Raw genomic sequence first — 16,441 nt, 5'->3', positions numbered from 1 at the left:
TATTTCTAGGTATTTAAATCATTTATAAATACATTTATAAATCATTTTCACATATTAAAAAAATTTGCTCAGTAAATACATTTTTTTGGGGGGTAAATTGTAAATAATAAGTGCACGCCTGGCGCGCCGTGGAAGAATTGCGCGTTCACGTGGAGTGTCGCGCGCTGGGAGACGCGCCTACACGTTCACGCGAGTACGAGTGCGATCGTCCTTTTTTTTCTTCTTCTTCTTTTTTCCTCCCGAGTCCGTCTGTCTCAGGGAAGATGGAGGGCACGGCGTACGGAGCGGCCAGGGCCGGAGGAGCCTTCGACCCCCTGACGTTCGTGCAGCAACCTCACACCGTCCTCCGCATGGTCTCCTGGGTGAGTGGCGCGAGCTTCATTTACTATTTCAACCCCTGGGAAGCAAACAAACAAACAAGCATTTGTTTGTTGAACGCGTGTTTACGCATCGCGTGGTGATTTGATTGCATTAAATCATGAATGCATCAGTGGATGCATGAAGCTCATCAAGGTGACTTCTTCTATGTGATTATTGGATGTCGTCTCTGATCTGTGCGCGTGCACCATGACAGCCAATGATGATCACAGATGATGGTCCTGATGAGAGGATGCTGTGATCAGACACTTGGACAGACACACACACACACACACACACACACACACACACATACACACACACTCCGTACATTTATAGGAGACATCACTATGGTTCTCTGATGCAGAAGCTTAATTGTATCTACAGGGGGAGGAAAAAAAATCAACAGCTGAGCTCAAAGATGATGCTTTTGCCCTTGTGTTTATCTTTTTTTTTCTCTCTCTCTCTCAACTTTCTTTTTTCTTCATAAACGATCCTCATGCACATTGAGTGCTTTATCAATTTTAAATAAAATAAAAAAAAATCTCTAAACATTAATTAATACATTAATATTAATAGCAACAAAACAAATAATCAAATTTGCACCAGTGATAAAGTAACGTGCCGTAGAAATAATAATCTTTTTGTTGGCTTGTTGCTACATCAGTATGTTTCCGCAAAGATTTCGTGTGTAAATCGTATGTTGATTGGACAATGCCGGCTTGCTTTATGTACTTCCTCATGTTTATTGACTTCCAAAAGCATTTTCATGTGCAATAATAAGAGAACCATCAGCCAAAATGGAAATCGAAAGTGCTGAATGGTTCATTCTAGTTAACTGTTACCATGGACATGACATCAATCTACTGTATGGGCAAGAAAGAAATCAGTCATGGTTTCAGTCTATTCCCTTCGTAATGTATTGTGGATTTTTTTAGAATGATTATTGGTGAGAAAATTGCACAAAGCAATATGAACATTACATTACATAGGTGTGTGTGTGTGTGTGTGTGTATATATATATATATATATATAATATTCATATATAATATGTGTAAATATTACAGTATAAAGTGCAAATTTAAGGTTAAAGACAGAAAGGTAATTTTTTTCGAAAAGTGACCATATCAGTGCCAAATGGCAACATGAGTTAGAATGTTGTAATTTCTGTTCAAAAGGCATCTAATAAATATTATATAAAAATAAATGTCCTATACCTAAACCTAGACATTCCCAAAAGCATGATTTCTAGATGTTTTAGTGGTTTATTTTGTGTTATAAAATCTACACAAGTCTGACTGAAGCAGCACTGAATGAGTGCAAAATGAAGACATATATACATATGAGTCTCAAAAAATGGATGTATTTAATAATTATAGAAGTTGTACAAGGATATAATTGCAGTTGTAGCTTCTGTGATGAATTCGCTACCAGTGCCCAATGAAAGCGCTTCTTTGTTCATCTCTGATTGTTTTTTCTTGTGTTTTGCACGAGCCTCGGTTTGGAAAGGGTGGGACATAAAGTCTTCCAAAATCCTCTTCTTCTTCTTCTTCCTCTTTTCTACCCCCCCTGTCCTCTACATTTGTCATCCAGATAAATTAACCCTTTTAATTCCTCATTTCCTCCGTCCTGGTGGCTCTATTCTCAGCATTCTTTCACAGATATATCCAAACCATCTCACTCACCTTGTCTCCAAAACGTCCAGCTCCACCTCTTGTCTTCTAATCAAATAAAGTCTACAAAAATATCAATCGAAATTTAATATCTATAGCTTATACGGTTGATTTAATATAAATAGATGCTAGGCCAGTTCCAGTTGTTCCAGTCTCTCTGGACAATTCAGAGATTTCATCATTTAACACAGTATTTGGGGCAACCAGCTGCCTTTCTTGCTTTCTCACACCCTGCTCTGTACCACGTTCCCTTCCTTACAATCACATTTACATTCATGCGGTTTGGTAGATGCCCTTATCCAGACTTACATCCGAGCAATTGAGGGCCTTGCTCGAGGGCCCAGCAATGGCAGCTGGATGGTGCTGAGATTTGAACTCATGACCTTCTGATCAGAAGGTCCAAAATCATATCCACTGAACTACCACTTCACTACTTTTCCATTTAAACTGAACCTCTGAAAAGCCATAATGAGATTGAATTCTCCTGTGTCACATTATTTCCCTTGATCCAGCTCATTGATCATTAAAAACAAGGGAATGCCTAAATGATAGCGAAGGAAAGACTGTTTATAGCTGCTCCTGGTAATTCTCATAGCATTAGAACCTAAAAATCTGATCCTGCCAGGTGTCACCAGCACTGCTAAATATTTAGTAGGAGAGTCAACATTGTGAAATGAGCGGACATGAAGGGAATTTCAGATCGTTTAACTAAACCACACATGCATCGCTTTTACGTTCTGGTAATGAACGCAGCAGTCAGTCACTGGACATCAACGTCAAATTATGAGTCTTGTCGCAATTTTTCCAGCACCAGCACTTAAGGAGTTGCTTTTAGAGATGCTGCTGTCCATCAGTACGCCATCAGACACACCCACAAAGCTCTGCTCAGGCACAAACAGGTCTTTCACAAGCTTCTGCATATAATCCAGTAGAATTCGGGTGGAATTTATTTTTGGCGAATGCTTATTAAAAAAGACATTAATTCTTTTCACATTCTGAACAATGTTCCCAGGTGGGTTAAGATGTCATTTAATTAAGATCAGTGTGTAATGGGTTATGAGAGCTTTTGTGACAAAACCAGGACACAAATCACTTGGCTTTTAACATACAGACACACACACATAGTTACATACACAAACACACAAACAGTCTGCTTGCCATTACCATCAGTAGATGGCCCGTGAGTTGCCATGGCAACTGCCACGGACGCAATGCTGGTGACGCACACGCTATCCCATAATTCTGCTGTGCCGCAATGGGATCATCACCTGGAGAGAGAGTTATCATGCAGGGGTGGTATGGACTGGAAAATCAGAAATGGTTTACGGGGGAATTAACGGAGAGAGAGAGAGAGAGAGAGAGAGAGAGAGAGAGAGAGAGAGAGAGAGAGAGAGAGAGAGAGAGAGAACGAGGGAGGAGGACAATGCAGGTGTTATCCTGAATGCAAAGCAACAGACCAGACGTAAGATTGTTCCTTCGTCTCTAGGATACACCGCAACCAGTTTTTCATCCTAACGTATACATATTTGACAAATTGTCCGTCATTAAGTCTAAGATGAGTGACAAATTAAAGGGAAAAAACCCCCCAACATAAAGTAACGGATTATATATATATATATATATATATATATATATATATATATATATATATATATATATATATATATATATATATATATATATATATCTCATTGTTTTCAGACAAAGAATCTTTACCATGTATGAGCTCCTAAAGGGTGATCAATAACTTAGGGACAAGGTCCTTTGCCTTAAATGATTTTCTTAGCTTTAAATAGTTGACTTTGTTGTGAAAGAAGAGTATCTGTAAGAGTGAAAAGGAAAGTTTATAGGACTGTGGTGAGACCTGCGATGTTGTATGGTTTAGAGACAGTGGCATTGAGTAAAAGACAGGAGGTGGAGCTGGAGGTAGCAGAGCTGAAGATGTTGAGATTTTCGTTGGGAGTGACGACGATGGACAGGATTAGAAATGAGTTTATTAGAGGGACAGAGCATGTAGGACGTTTTGGAGACAAGGTGAGGAAGGTGAGATTGAGATGGTTTGGAGAATGCTGAGGATGGAGCCACCAGGAAGGAGGAAAAAAGGAAGGCCAAGGAGGAGGTTTATGGATGTGGTGAAGGAAGACATGCAGGTAGTTGGTGTGACAGAGGCAGATGTGGAGGACAGGGGGGTGTGGAGACGGGTGATCTGCTGTGGCGACCCCTAATGGGAGAAGCCGAAAGAAGAAGAAGAAGAAGAAATAGATGACTTTGTCCTAAGTACACACTGCAATCCTCACACAATCAAAGAGATATTAGTAGAATAATTTTCTGAGCAAATGAGCAAAATTCTATGTATTGTATTGAATTAAGAACAGTGAATATATTCCATAGTGAATGATAAATTTTTTGGACAATTAAGTAGATCATGTTGCTCCAAAATCTGTCATAACTGTGCAATTGGGTTGAGATCTGGTATAGATGGATGGATGGATGGATGGATGGATGGATGGATGGATGGATGGATGGATAAATGGATGTTCCGCAACATTTTAAAGTGTGTTTGTGTAGATTTGTGCTGATTCAGACACAAGGGTATTAGTAAAGGCAGGTACTGATGTAGGTGAGGGTAAGGAGGCCTGGCTGCAGTTAGCTTTCCAATTGATCACAAAAGGTGTTCAGTAGGGTTCAGGTCAGAGCTGTAGAGCAGAAGATCTTCCACTCTTACCCATGTAAACATATCTTCATGGAGTTTGCTTTGTGCATCATTGTCATGGTGGAACAGGTCTGGTCTCCTAGTACAAGTGAAGAGAAAAAGATTTATGCTACTGCATTTAAAGACCCCTGATATAATTGTGTAATTTCAGCTTTGCGATAACAGTTTGGGAAATAACCACATACGGCTGGGAAAGTCAGGTGTCCCAATACTTTTGTCCATATAGTGCATTTACAGCATGTAATATTTAAGTGGCTAAATGAATACAAACACTATGGCTTGATTTATTCAGTGAGACGTCCCTCCTTGAGGATGGAGGAGGGTCGTTGTGGAAGAGCGCTGCATCCTATGATAAAGTTGATCAGTCAAATTCGATGCAGGGTCAATAATTAGATCTCTAAAAAGTTGGCATTCACGTCTATTTTTCCCCACATTAACTTTAACTGATCAACTTTTCCCCGTGACATGAAAGACATCTGAAACCTGAAGGTGAACCCGACCCTTTTATGCGACCTCCTGGCCTTTACCAGAGTGCTGTTGATCCAGCTAGCATTGTTCTAACTAGCTCAAATTAGCCAAATAGCTGCCTAGAATGGCTTTTTAACAAGGATGAGAAATTGATCTCATTTAATATATTTTACAGCACTTCACATGCCAGGAGGTCGCATCAAACGGGCCGGGTTCACCTGCAGATTTCGGATGTTTGGCTCTATTCGTTCTCGTATTTTAGCGCACAGCATGGGTCGCATTGTTACAATAACTGAATAAAGCAGATTGTCCAAATGCTTCAGATTGACTTTGCTCATTTTACAGGGCCGGTAATGATATCCAGCATTTGAATATCCTGTAGAAACATTTGATCTTAGGCATGTACACAAACACAAGGAGATATGGGGATAGAGTGGAAGAAGATAGACAGACAGTAGAGGGAGGGGATTGTGGGTGAAGAGGAGGCAACATTGTGAGCAGGAAAATGGATAGAACAAACCTGGTGTGATTAGGTTTTTGAACGATTGATCACATTGATAGTATGTTCAGTTTCCTTTTTATTAGCCTTGGTTAGTTATGCTAGCATTTGTATAGCTACTAGCATAGCATTGTCACCGTACCTCTTGCTAATCAAGCGGAATTTGCTGTCATTGCAAGTTTTCAGTTTTAATGTTTGGGAGAAGCGATGAAGTGAAGCTTTACAGAGATTTTTTCAGAAGCGTTTCAATCATTTTACAAATACACAGTTTGTTTTTCTCAGACAGAAAGACTGACCCAGTTGTCCTCGGTGTCCCCATATCATATGATGTAAGAGATCCGAATCTGATATGACCATTTTCAAAAGAATTGCTCCTGGCCAAGGTTTTTATGTTTTAACACACACATACACAGGAGTAAGTACGAGAAGAAGGTGGGAAAGAAGTGAGGAGTGACAAAAAAAAGGAAGGAAGAAAGGATGTAAGGAAAGTTAATATTGTGATAAATCAAATGTAAGATGTTTATAATTCCCTGCATCCTCGTAACTTGGAAGCTTTTGAAGGACGCTTCCATGAAAGTGCATCGTTAGCAACAAGCTTGCTAGCCATAATGATTTTATGATGTATTAGCATTCTCAACACTGTATCGTGAATGTTTTATCTTCTATACACCATTATATATCTGTGCAGATTAATGTTTACCTTTTAGCTTTTTTTATTTCTGACACTTGGAATTCTGCACTTTCTGGAGCAGGAATTACAAGTATTTATTTCTTTATTTTTTTTCTCAGATACCTTAAATTAGCTATTAGCTTTATTTGAACATAGAATATAGTCAGTATAGCCGGCCCTGCAGGACTGCTAATCAGAGAAACACAATGAAAAAGAGAAAAAAGAGAGAGATGAATGAAGAACAGCGTTCGGTCTGTCTGTCACTCCACAGCATGGGGTCTTTAATGTCGGAGTAGCAGTCAACAGCTGTACAAACCACGGCACCCACCAGAGGCACCCAGCATTCTCTTTCTGATCACTACACACACACACACACACACACACACACACACACACACACACACACACACACACACACACACACACATCCCTGCTACTGTTGGCAAACAAATGCCTTGGGCACAATACACACTCCCACACACATACACTCCAAAACAGTAATCTTTCCCTCAGGCGAAACAAAACGCTTCCCTGTAGGCAGTAGGTCCACTGATTAACTTCTGAAACTTTTTCAGCTTTAGCAATCTTTAGCAAACAAACACACACAAGGAAAAGTGTGTGTATGGAAAAGTGTGAAAAAGAACTGTTTGTGGTTATTTATGTTCACACTCCACATAAGATACCTCACTGTCCACATCAAATAATACAATATGGCTCTTCCATCTGGAGTTCTGACGACCTTGCCTACTTCTTTTGAGCGAATAAAAGAGGAAGTGAGGGTTTGCGGTCATGCTTTCTGCTCCATCACAAACACTTCTGTGTATCCGTTTATCACCCCAAACCCATCTGTTCTTTTAAAATAATCACCACCTGCTCTAGAGGAAGGAGGGGGGGGGAACGCTCCCCAAAACGTTCAGCTTTTTAGTTTTAGCTTCACATTTTACTTATTTTATTCCGTTTTGAGGGAAATTTCAAGAGTTAAAAATAAAATATTCTTCTAAAGATGTGCGAGCAAGTTGGTTTGGTATGTCATGAAAAATAAAGCATGTAGTAAAAGAGGAAACGACTAAGACCATTTTTATTGCATTGTCTACACAATGTCCACTGTCTCTGTACACCCATATACATCTACACAATGTCCACTCTGTGTAGATGTATATGGGTGTACAGAGACAATGGACATTGTGTAGATGTATATGGGTGTACAGAGACAATGGACATTGTGTAGATGTATATGGGTGTACAATGTCCATTGTCTCTGTACACCCATATACATCTACACAATGTCCATTGTCTCTGTACACCCATATACATCTACACAATGTCCACTCTGTACACCCATATACATCTACACAATGTCCACTGTCTCTGTACACCCATATACATCTACACAATGTCCACTCTTTACACCCATATACATCTACACAATGTCCACTGTCTCTGTACACCCATATACATCAACACAATGTCCACTCTGTACACCCATATACATCTACACAATGTCCACTCTGTACACCCATATACATCAACACAATGTCCACTCTGTACACCCATATACATCTACACAATGTCCACTCTGTACACCCATATACATCTACAAAATGTCCACTGTCTCTGTACACCTATATACATCTACACAATGTCCACTCTTTACACCAATATACATCTACACAATGTCCACTCTGTACACCCATATACATCTACACAATGTCCACTTTCTCTGTACACCCATATACATCTACACAATGTCCACTTTCTCTGTACACCCATATACATCTACACAATGTCCACTGTCTCTGTACACCCATAAGCATCTACACAATGTCCACTTTCTCGGTACACCCATAGGCATCTACACAATGTCTATTGTACTTCCATACACAGCTACATAATTTCCACTCTGTACACCAATACCCATCTATTTGGAACCCTGTAAACCAGTTACATCTACAAAATAATGAATACGATATGGAAAAAAAAACGAACTAATAAAACAGGCCTCTATTTACCCTTAAGCCACATCATACTGTCATTGATTATTGCACCATAACAACATGCCCCATTGCTTTTTCTTTCTTTACTGAACAAATCCTTCTTATCATAGTGAATGTCTTCATTGTCTTCATTGTGATAGGTAGCAGTAAACCTGAATGAGAGAGATTTGTTTGAATTACATTTAAAACATTTTTAGATTGTGTTACTTTGCTCATTCATTCATTAATCTCTAAAATATAAATCTCTAAATTCCAATCTTTCACAATCTTGGTGGCGATTATGGTAGCTGAAGATCTGGACCGAATGTACACTATTCATTTCTTCTATAACTTTCTTTTATACTTTCTGACAAATTGTGCATGTTTACACAATATATGGACAAATATATTGAGGCACCTGAATTTTCCAGCCATATGTGCTTCTTCCCCAAACTGTTCACACAGAGTTAAAGGGACACAGTTGTATAGGATGTCTTTAGATTCAGTAAATAGCATAAAATATTTCCTCGTAACTTGAACTAAGAGACCCGAACCTGTTCCAGCATGACAATGCCAGCTCCATGACAAAGCCAGCTCCATGAAGATGTGGTTTATATGAGTTGGAGTGAAAGATCTCGAGTGGCCTTCTATACCTAGTGAACACCTTTGGGATGAATGACTGCACCCCAGGCCTCCTCATGTCACCTACATCAGGATCTGACTTTACAAATGTCCTTATAATGCATGTTTTAGATAAATAATAAACAAATTAAGAGTTTATTATTGTGCAAGAATTACAATCTTTTGATAGCACAGACATACCCATGTTTTTTCTCTCTCCCTCTCCCTGACAGCTTTTTTCGTTAGTTATATTCGGCTGCACTGCTAACGAGGGATACGTGAACAGGCCGGACGAGGTGGTGGAGTACTGCGTGTTCAACCGCAACCAGAATGCTTGTAACTATGCTGTAGGTATGGGCACGCTGGCCTTTATTTGCTGCATGGCCTTCCTGGCACTGGACGTGTACTTTCCTCAGATCAGCAGCGTAAAGGATCGTAAGAAAGCTGTTCTCGCGGATGTCGCAGTGTCAGGTGAGAGACAGTCCTGGTTTTGAGTGAAATTGATCTCTATGTGGAGTTATTAGATATGAATTAAATTGAAGTAAAACTGAATTACTTAAAAAAATGCTGTATTACTTTTACTAAGTAACTAACAAAGAGCTAAGTTTAAAGCTATCCAACTGTTGACTCGTTCACTCTTTCAGAAATCAAACATCTTTAGTGTCATTTCTGCATGTATTTTGTTGTATTTGTCCCGAATTTGTGTCCCTATTAGTGGAGGGAAATGCTGCACTAAAAGCAGAGGCGTGAAATATTGTGCTGGTGCATCATGTGGCATTTTGCGCTTTATTGTTATCCATAAAACAGTAATAGACACGCACAAAGGTATACAATTCGGCGAAAGAATCAGAAGCGTAGGGCTAGACATCTTTTCATTCTGATTTCTTTATTGATATTTTAGATACAGAATCTTTCCAAAGTGAGTACAGCCCTCACATTTCATATTATTATATGTTTTCAAGGGACATTACTATAGCTTGTATATGAGTACAGATTTATTGTCTTCTAAAAAGAACTCAACATTCAGCCATTTTTCATTTTTCAACATTCACTTTTGTTGCCAGCTATTTTAACAATAATGGCTGTATGTTGAGTTATTTTCTAGATCTATGAAACGCCCCTCTGTATTTCAATAAACTGCTACACAAAGGAAAAATACTTTAAAAACTTGATATGCTTGTTTCCTTCTACCCCTCTGTCTGCCTCTCTTTCTCTTTTACTCACTTCAGTGTTTTGGTCCATCGTCTGGTTTGTGGGCTTCTGCTTCTTGACCAACCAGTGGCAGGTGGCGAAACTGGAGGACAATCCCCTGAAGGAGGGCGCAGATGCTGCTCGTGCTGCCATCACCTTCTCCTTTTTCTCCATCTTTACCTGGGTCTGTTTCTTTTTTTCTAAATTGAAAAATCTAAAATACTGCACAGGAAATTCAGAATTACTGAACACACTCCTGCTCACTGCAAACAATAAGATACGGGTTTCCTGGAACTATCATGGAGGCATGGTCACTATATTTGGCACTTTGTAAATGCTCATGTGTGTGCTTATCTCCATCGCTGTGTGTGTGGGTACGTGTGTGTGTGTGTGTGTGTGTGTGTGTGTGTGTTTCAGGCAGCCCTTACATGGTTATCTTTGAAAAGGCTACAATCAGTGAATTTTGAAGAGGAATACATCAAATTGTTCCCTTCCCAGCCCTCAGTCTTATCTCTAACACGCTAACACACTTGCACCGGCTTACACAGTCACCACACGCACACACACGCACACACACACACATACATACACACCATTCCTTCTATGCTTTCAGCCCTATAAGTGCCCTATGAGGAAAGAAAGAAATTCATTATCAGGAAATTAAAGGGACCAAATAAATTGCCTGAATTGATCTGATAAATAAATATATAAATAAATATATATATATATATATATATATATATATATATATATATATATATATATATATATATATATATATATATATATATATATATATAATTATACAGTATATATATTTTTGTAAAAAAATGTCTACAGAGATTTGTATGTGACATTCGTTTATACACTATTGTTTGCTTCTGGCTCCTTTGGCAATAAATCGCAACCAACTGCCTCTTGCTCTAAACAAATTAAAATTTAAACTTAGCTACAAGATCTTAAGTCAGCATTTGTTGTTGTACGGCTTTTGGTTTATGCACCATTGTGGTGTAGACCTCAGCATCCACAGCCTGTCTATTATGCACAAACTAGTAACTAAAACAAGATGGGGCTCTGTCACAGTTTATTTAGTAAAATGAAACTTCGAGTTTGTTCTTTCACTTATGTGTGTAGTATGTACTACTTCAATTTGGGACACTTCAATTAGTATAATATATTTTAAAAAATTTGCATATTTTTCGAATGAGATTTTGGACAGTTTCTCATTATGTCTCAGTAATGTTTTATCAGGTATTGTGTTAAATTAAAATTGCATTTTGGTACAATAATTTTGAAATAAAAAGGGATTTAATCATGATCAATATATGAAATTGCATATGATGACATGATCAGATGAGATCAGATGATCAGACAAGGCTTTATTTAGTGTGCCTTTATTGAACCAACTGGATTTTCATGAAAACGAATGTTTTTTAGACATACAGTATAAACATACATACACAGAGTATATACTATATATACTGTATAGTTCCTGTCAAAAGTTTGGAAAACTCCTAGTAGATTTATGTTTTTGAGAGACATGTGCATATTGCTTTTGTTTGTATGCAACAAACGTCATTGAACGGTATTTACTTTGACCAAACTAATATATAATTGTACAGCTTTATTTTCATTGAAAAATCCTTCCTTGGCATAAATAAAAGCTTTACGCACTATGGGCATCTAAACAGTTTGTTTCTCCAAACATTTATTCAGATGAAGTATTTTGCCATGACTCGTGTAAAACTAGTTGGAGATTACTTTCTGACCTTGTGATCCAGTACGTCCCAAAGCAGTTCAGTGGGATTTAGGTGGAGTGACTGGGCAGGCTATTTCATGATAGATACACTCCAGCTGATGTTTGCTCATTAAATAATGCTTATAGAGCTTAAATGTACGTCTTGGGTCATTGTTTTGTTTTAAGCTGAAGTCGGTTCCAATGAGCCGCAGTCCAGACAGAATTCCATGGTGTTGAAGTATGGAATGGTAGCCATGTTGGTTCAGTATTGCTTTCACCCTGAATAAATCTCTAACCTTCACTGCTGCAAAACAACCCCAAACCATTAAGCTTCCACCACCATGTATGATTGTGAGGGTGAGGTGGTCTGCTAACATCTTCTCTCCTGTTTTCTGTCTTACACACGAGCTTCTGTTAAAGCCAAAAATGTCAGATTATGACTCCGTCTATAGTCATTTACTGTCCAATTCCTGTGTGTTTTTAAGTTTTGCCTGATTTGTTGCATATAAACAGGTGCTACGTATATAAAATATACATGGTTAGGTCTTGTTTTATATGTCTTGCGAAGAAACCCCCCCCCCACACACACATAACTCTTGCTTAATTATCTCTTCTAATTAATGCAAAATACTAATTATGGTCTCACTTTTTCTCACCTCTCTCCTTCTCACATTCTTACACCAAACCCTTCCTTTGATTTGCTTTTACTAACACCACTTTCGCTTTAATTACTTTCATGGATCGTGGGTTTAAATCCATTCAATAATTTGAAACCCAATTCCATCCACTTATTTTTCTCTCCCTATTTTACTTTCACTACATTTGGCTTTCCGTTTAACACCACCCTTTCCAAACCCAATCCTCTATGGTCAGGCAGGACAGTCCTTCCTGGCTTTCCAGCGCTTTAAACTGGGGGCGGATTCGGCGCTTTTCTCGCAGGACTACACCGATCCGAGCCAGGATGCGGCCGCCGCTCCGTACAGCGCCTTCACCGCCGGCGAGGAGCCCGAGAGCCCTGTGGAAACAGGCTCGTACCAGCAACCTAATGGGGAAGGGATGTTCGACGGGTCGACAGGATACCAGCGTCAGGAGTACTAACTTTATAAAGAAATGGAAGGAGTTGTAAGGTTGTGTTTGGAGTTCTGTGAGGTGACACGCTTTTATGAAGTTTTCAGAAATCACCATGCATTTGACAAGTTCAGCCATCTAGACTGTTTAATTTGGCTTTTCTGGTCATCGTGTTTGAGCTTTGTTTAAGTTTGATAGGAAGAGTAATAAAAAAGGAGAACCAAGCATAGAATGAGGTTAGCTTTTAAAGAGATTTTCATACACCATGTGATTATACCAGTTTGCCTTGAACCTTCATTTTGTCTGGTGTTTTGCCAGAGTAATCAAAACCCCTCTTCTTGGGCTCCTCAAAATAGACATATTATGTTCTGCCAATAAGCAAGCACAGCAGCGAAGGTCTTGCTGAACTAATTAAGCTATTGATTGGGATCGTACTGTACATTGAAGGGAAAGGAAATGACTTGACTACAATGTTAGCTTTTTTCTGGATGCGGATGGGTTTGCTAGCAGCATTTTACAGAAACAATCTTTTTTTTTTTTGGTTATAAATCCTTCATCTATTAGGCTAGCAATCAGATTGGAAGTGGATTCACTAGTTTATTTAGAGCTTATGTTTGGAAAAACCCTAAAACTATTAGAAGCTCTTGTGTCTTGTGCTAAACACGGCACAACTATTTAATAAATGAATAGCCAAACTGTATAAAGCGACCGAGCTTAAAGTTTTTTTTTCGTTATTATTATTATTATTTTAAAAAGCACAAGATTGCTAGCATTTTTTAAAAATCCAAGAAATACATTCACAGGCTCAGGTGAATATGAAGGAAAGACCTCAGCTGAAAAAGGTATCAGGCCATTTTAAAAAAAGAACAATATGGAATCCACCAAGAAAACATGCCACACTAAAAAGCAAAAACCTTCATTGATCGATCTTGTAAAGCGCTAATTATTAAAAAATTAATAACTGAGGACTGATTACTTTAAAAAATAACAAAAAACACTGCCGCTAACACACGTGTGATCACAGGTCCTTCACATACACTCATTACCCATACAAAAGAGACGCGTGTTTTACCCTCAGAATTACCCTGTGTCTCTGCGAGTCCTTTTGGTGGTCTCTTGCTGGTGATGTTAAGAAAATGGTGATTATATGTTGTATAAATAGCTCTGTGTAATAGGGTTTTATTTATTATACAATCCAACATGTCCTGGTTTACACCACTTGATTCAACCGCCCCATTTTGTAGCCATACTGCATCTCTACGCAAGGACCTTTGCTAACTAGCTTGCTAGCTTTTTAACAGAGTAAAGTTAGAAAGATCGAGATAAAGGTTACATCTGGATGGATTAATGCAGTTGAAAAGCACAGTACCTTACAAAGTTGCTCTTGCAACATGCAATTATTGCGACGTGTCACCTGTAAAAAGAGTTTTATCCAAACATTTATCCTACATTTAATTCAAATGTAGCTTAGCTATAATAGTAATTATAGTATATAGTAATTGTGGTAACAGCTCTTCATTCACCGGCTTGATTCTGTCTGTTTTCAAGAATCTCCTCTGCCTGAAGACGTATATTTACGCTTATAGAAAATAACACTGGTCCATTATCAAGTGCTGATACTGGAGACTCCTTTAAAAAAACACCAGTTCCTAAGTCACTCATACACTATATTTCCAAAAGTATTAGATCCCATGACCTTTCCTGCTATATGTTATTCTTTTCTAAACTGTTACCACAAAGCTGGAGGCACTCATTGTATTGAACGTCTTTAGATGGGCTTGGAAACCCAAACCTGTTCCAGCATGGTGATGCCCCTGTGCACAAAGTGAGCTCCTAGAAGATCTGGTTTACATGCTTTAGAGAGGAAGATCTTGAGTGGCCTGCTATAGAGCTCTGATCTCATCCCTACTAAACACCTTTGGGATGAATGTGAACGCTGACTACACCCCAGGCCTCCTCACCTACATCAGTACCTGCCTTTCATAAATACCCTTATGACTGATAAACACAAATATCCATTAGCACACTCCAAAATCTAGCGGAACATCTCCCCAGAAGAGTGGAGGGAATTATAAGAGCAAATTGGGACTACCTGTGAAATGCAATGCTCATAAATAACATACGATTCATATGACCAGGTGACCCAATACCTTTGAAAATATAGTGTATCTATAAAAAACAACACCATATCAGAACATTTATATAAATCTGGAGTTACTCTGTCAGCCGTTGCTCTAGTAAATGGGTTAATAATTACTGCCTTTTCTGACCAATTAGGATTGAGAATCTAAAAGGTATTAATTGGATGGATTTGGTTTGTTTCTGTTTTAAAAGGGGGTGGATGGGGATAAGGGTGATGGGGATTGTCTAGCAGATGGTAATATGTGCAGTATGGGGTTCTTTTGTACTTATTTATCTTCATAGATTGCAACTGATTTGTTTATTTTGAAGACATTTACTGGAAGACATTTTAAGGCTGTAATCATGTTTTAAAAACAGCCACCAGTTAAATAGGATCCACATGTAGCCATTATTTTTTTTATATAAACTCATAAGCAAATGCAAATAGTCTATAAAAGTTATGTATAGAAATCATTCATTTTTCTGTGCTAGTGGAGCTTATATATATGACGGAGAATAAACAATCGTTTTTTTCCCGACAGACAATATTTTTTTGCTTGATGTGTCTGAAGGAATTGATGCTTTGCTCCGATGTCATTTCATACAACAGTATATATGTAAATCTGTAATTGAATATAAAACTTTATTTTAAAAATATTACATTGTGAAAAGTAAACGAAACTATGATGTCCTCTAATGTCCATCCATTTACGTGAACGTCTCTCTCTCTCTCCCTCTAATTTTCTTCCTTTTCTTTCCTATTCAGAAAATACAATTTTTATTTTGGAATATTGCCTATTATGTGAATCTATTTCAAACAGTTGGCAGATGAAACTATATAGCTATGTAGGAGTGTGTGATTCTCTCTGTGTTATTCTAGATAGCTACAGAAAAATAAAAGGCAAACGAGTCTGTTGAGTGCTACCATTTTTGATGTAATGGATTTGATGTATATATGAAGAAAATAAAGAAGTATGTTAACCCAAAGAACTTGTGTTTGACTTGTGTTTATAATGAGACATTAACAGTTGTTGAATTATTCGAAAGAAAAAGCAGACAAGTTGCAAGATATGAATTCTTATGGGTATTTCCAGCATTTGTGAATTTCCCCCTGTTAAGTAGAAAGTCATATCTCCATCCATCCATCCATCCATCCATCCATTAGGGATTTAACGGTACGTTAAATTTTTTGTTACAGGGCTTTTGGTTCGGTACATATTAACAATCCGAGTTTCCTCAGGAACGTATATAGTGGCGGATCGCAAGTTTGTTTAGTCTCCGCTTCGCACTTTGAGCATTTGTTATTATTATTTTTAAACTTGAAAACATACAGAACAATGCCAGAGTTA

General features: G+C 38.2%; 1 protein-coding gene across 2 annotated transcripts; it reads left to right on the top strand.

Moving 5' to 3' along the window:
- The first annotated feature begins 119 nt into the window (after window positions 1–119).
- Window positions 120–16,079, top strand: syngr1b (synaptogyrin 1b). 2 transcript variants are annotated; one of them, XM_083523612.1, is made up of 4 exons: window positions 120–362; window positions 9,208–9,445; window positions 10,204–10,349; window positions 12,777–16,079. In XM_083523612.1, exons 1-4 carry the CDS (start codon window positions 264–266, stop codon window positions 12,999–13,001), a joined length of 708 nt encoding a protein of 235 aa, XP_083379738.1. In that variant the 5' UTR covers window positions 120–263; the 3' UTR covers window positions 13,002–16,079. The 2 variants fall into 2 exon arrangements, with proteins under 2 accessions (XP_083379738.1, XP_083379739.1); XM_083523613.1 differs by lacking the exon at window positions 12,777–16,079 and adding an exon at window positions 10,583–10,851 and having other exon boundaries at window positions 147–362.
- The last annotated feature ends 362 nt before the right edge of the window (window positions 16,080–16,441 follow it).

This window comes from Silurus aristotelis, assembly GCF_946808225.1.
Source record: "Silurus aristotelis genome assembly, chromosome: 2".
Classification (NCBI taxonomy): domain Eukaryota; kingdom Metazoa; phylum Chordata; class Actinopteri; order Siluriformes; family Siluridae; genus Silurus; species Silurus aristotelis.
Note: the sequence above shows the minus strand (reverse complement) of the source record. Positions and strands in the feature narration are given on the sequence as shown.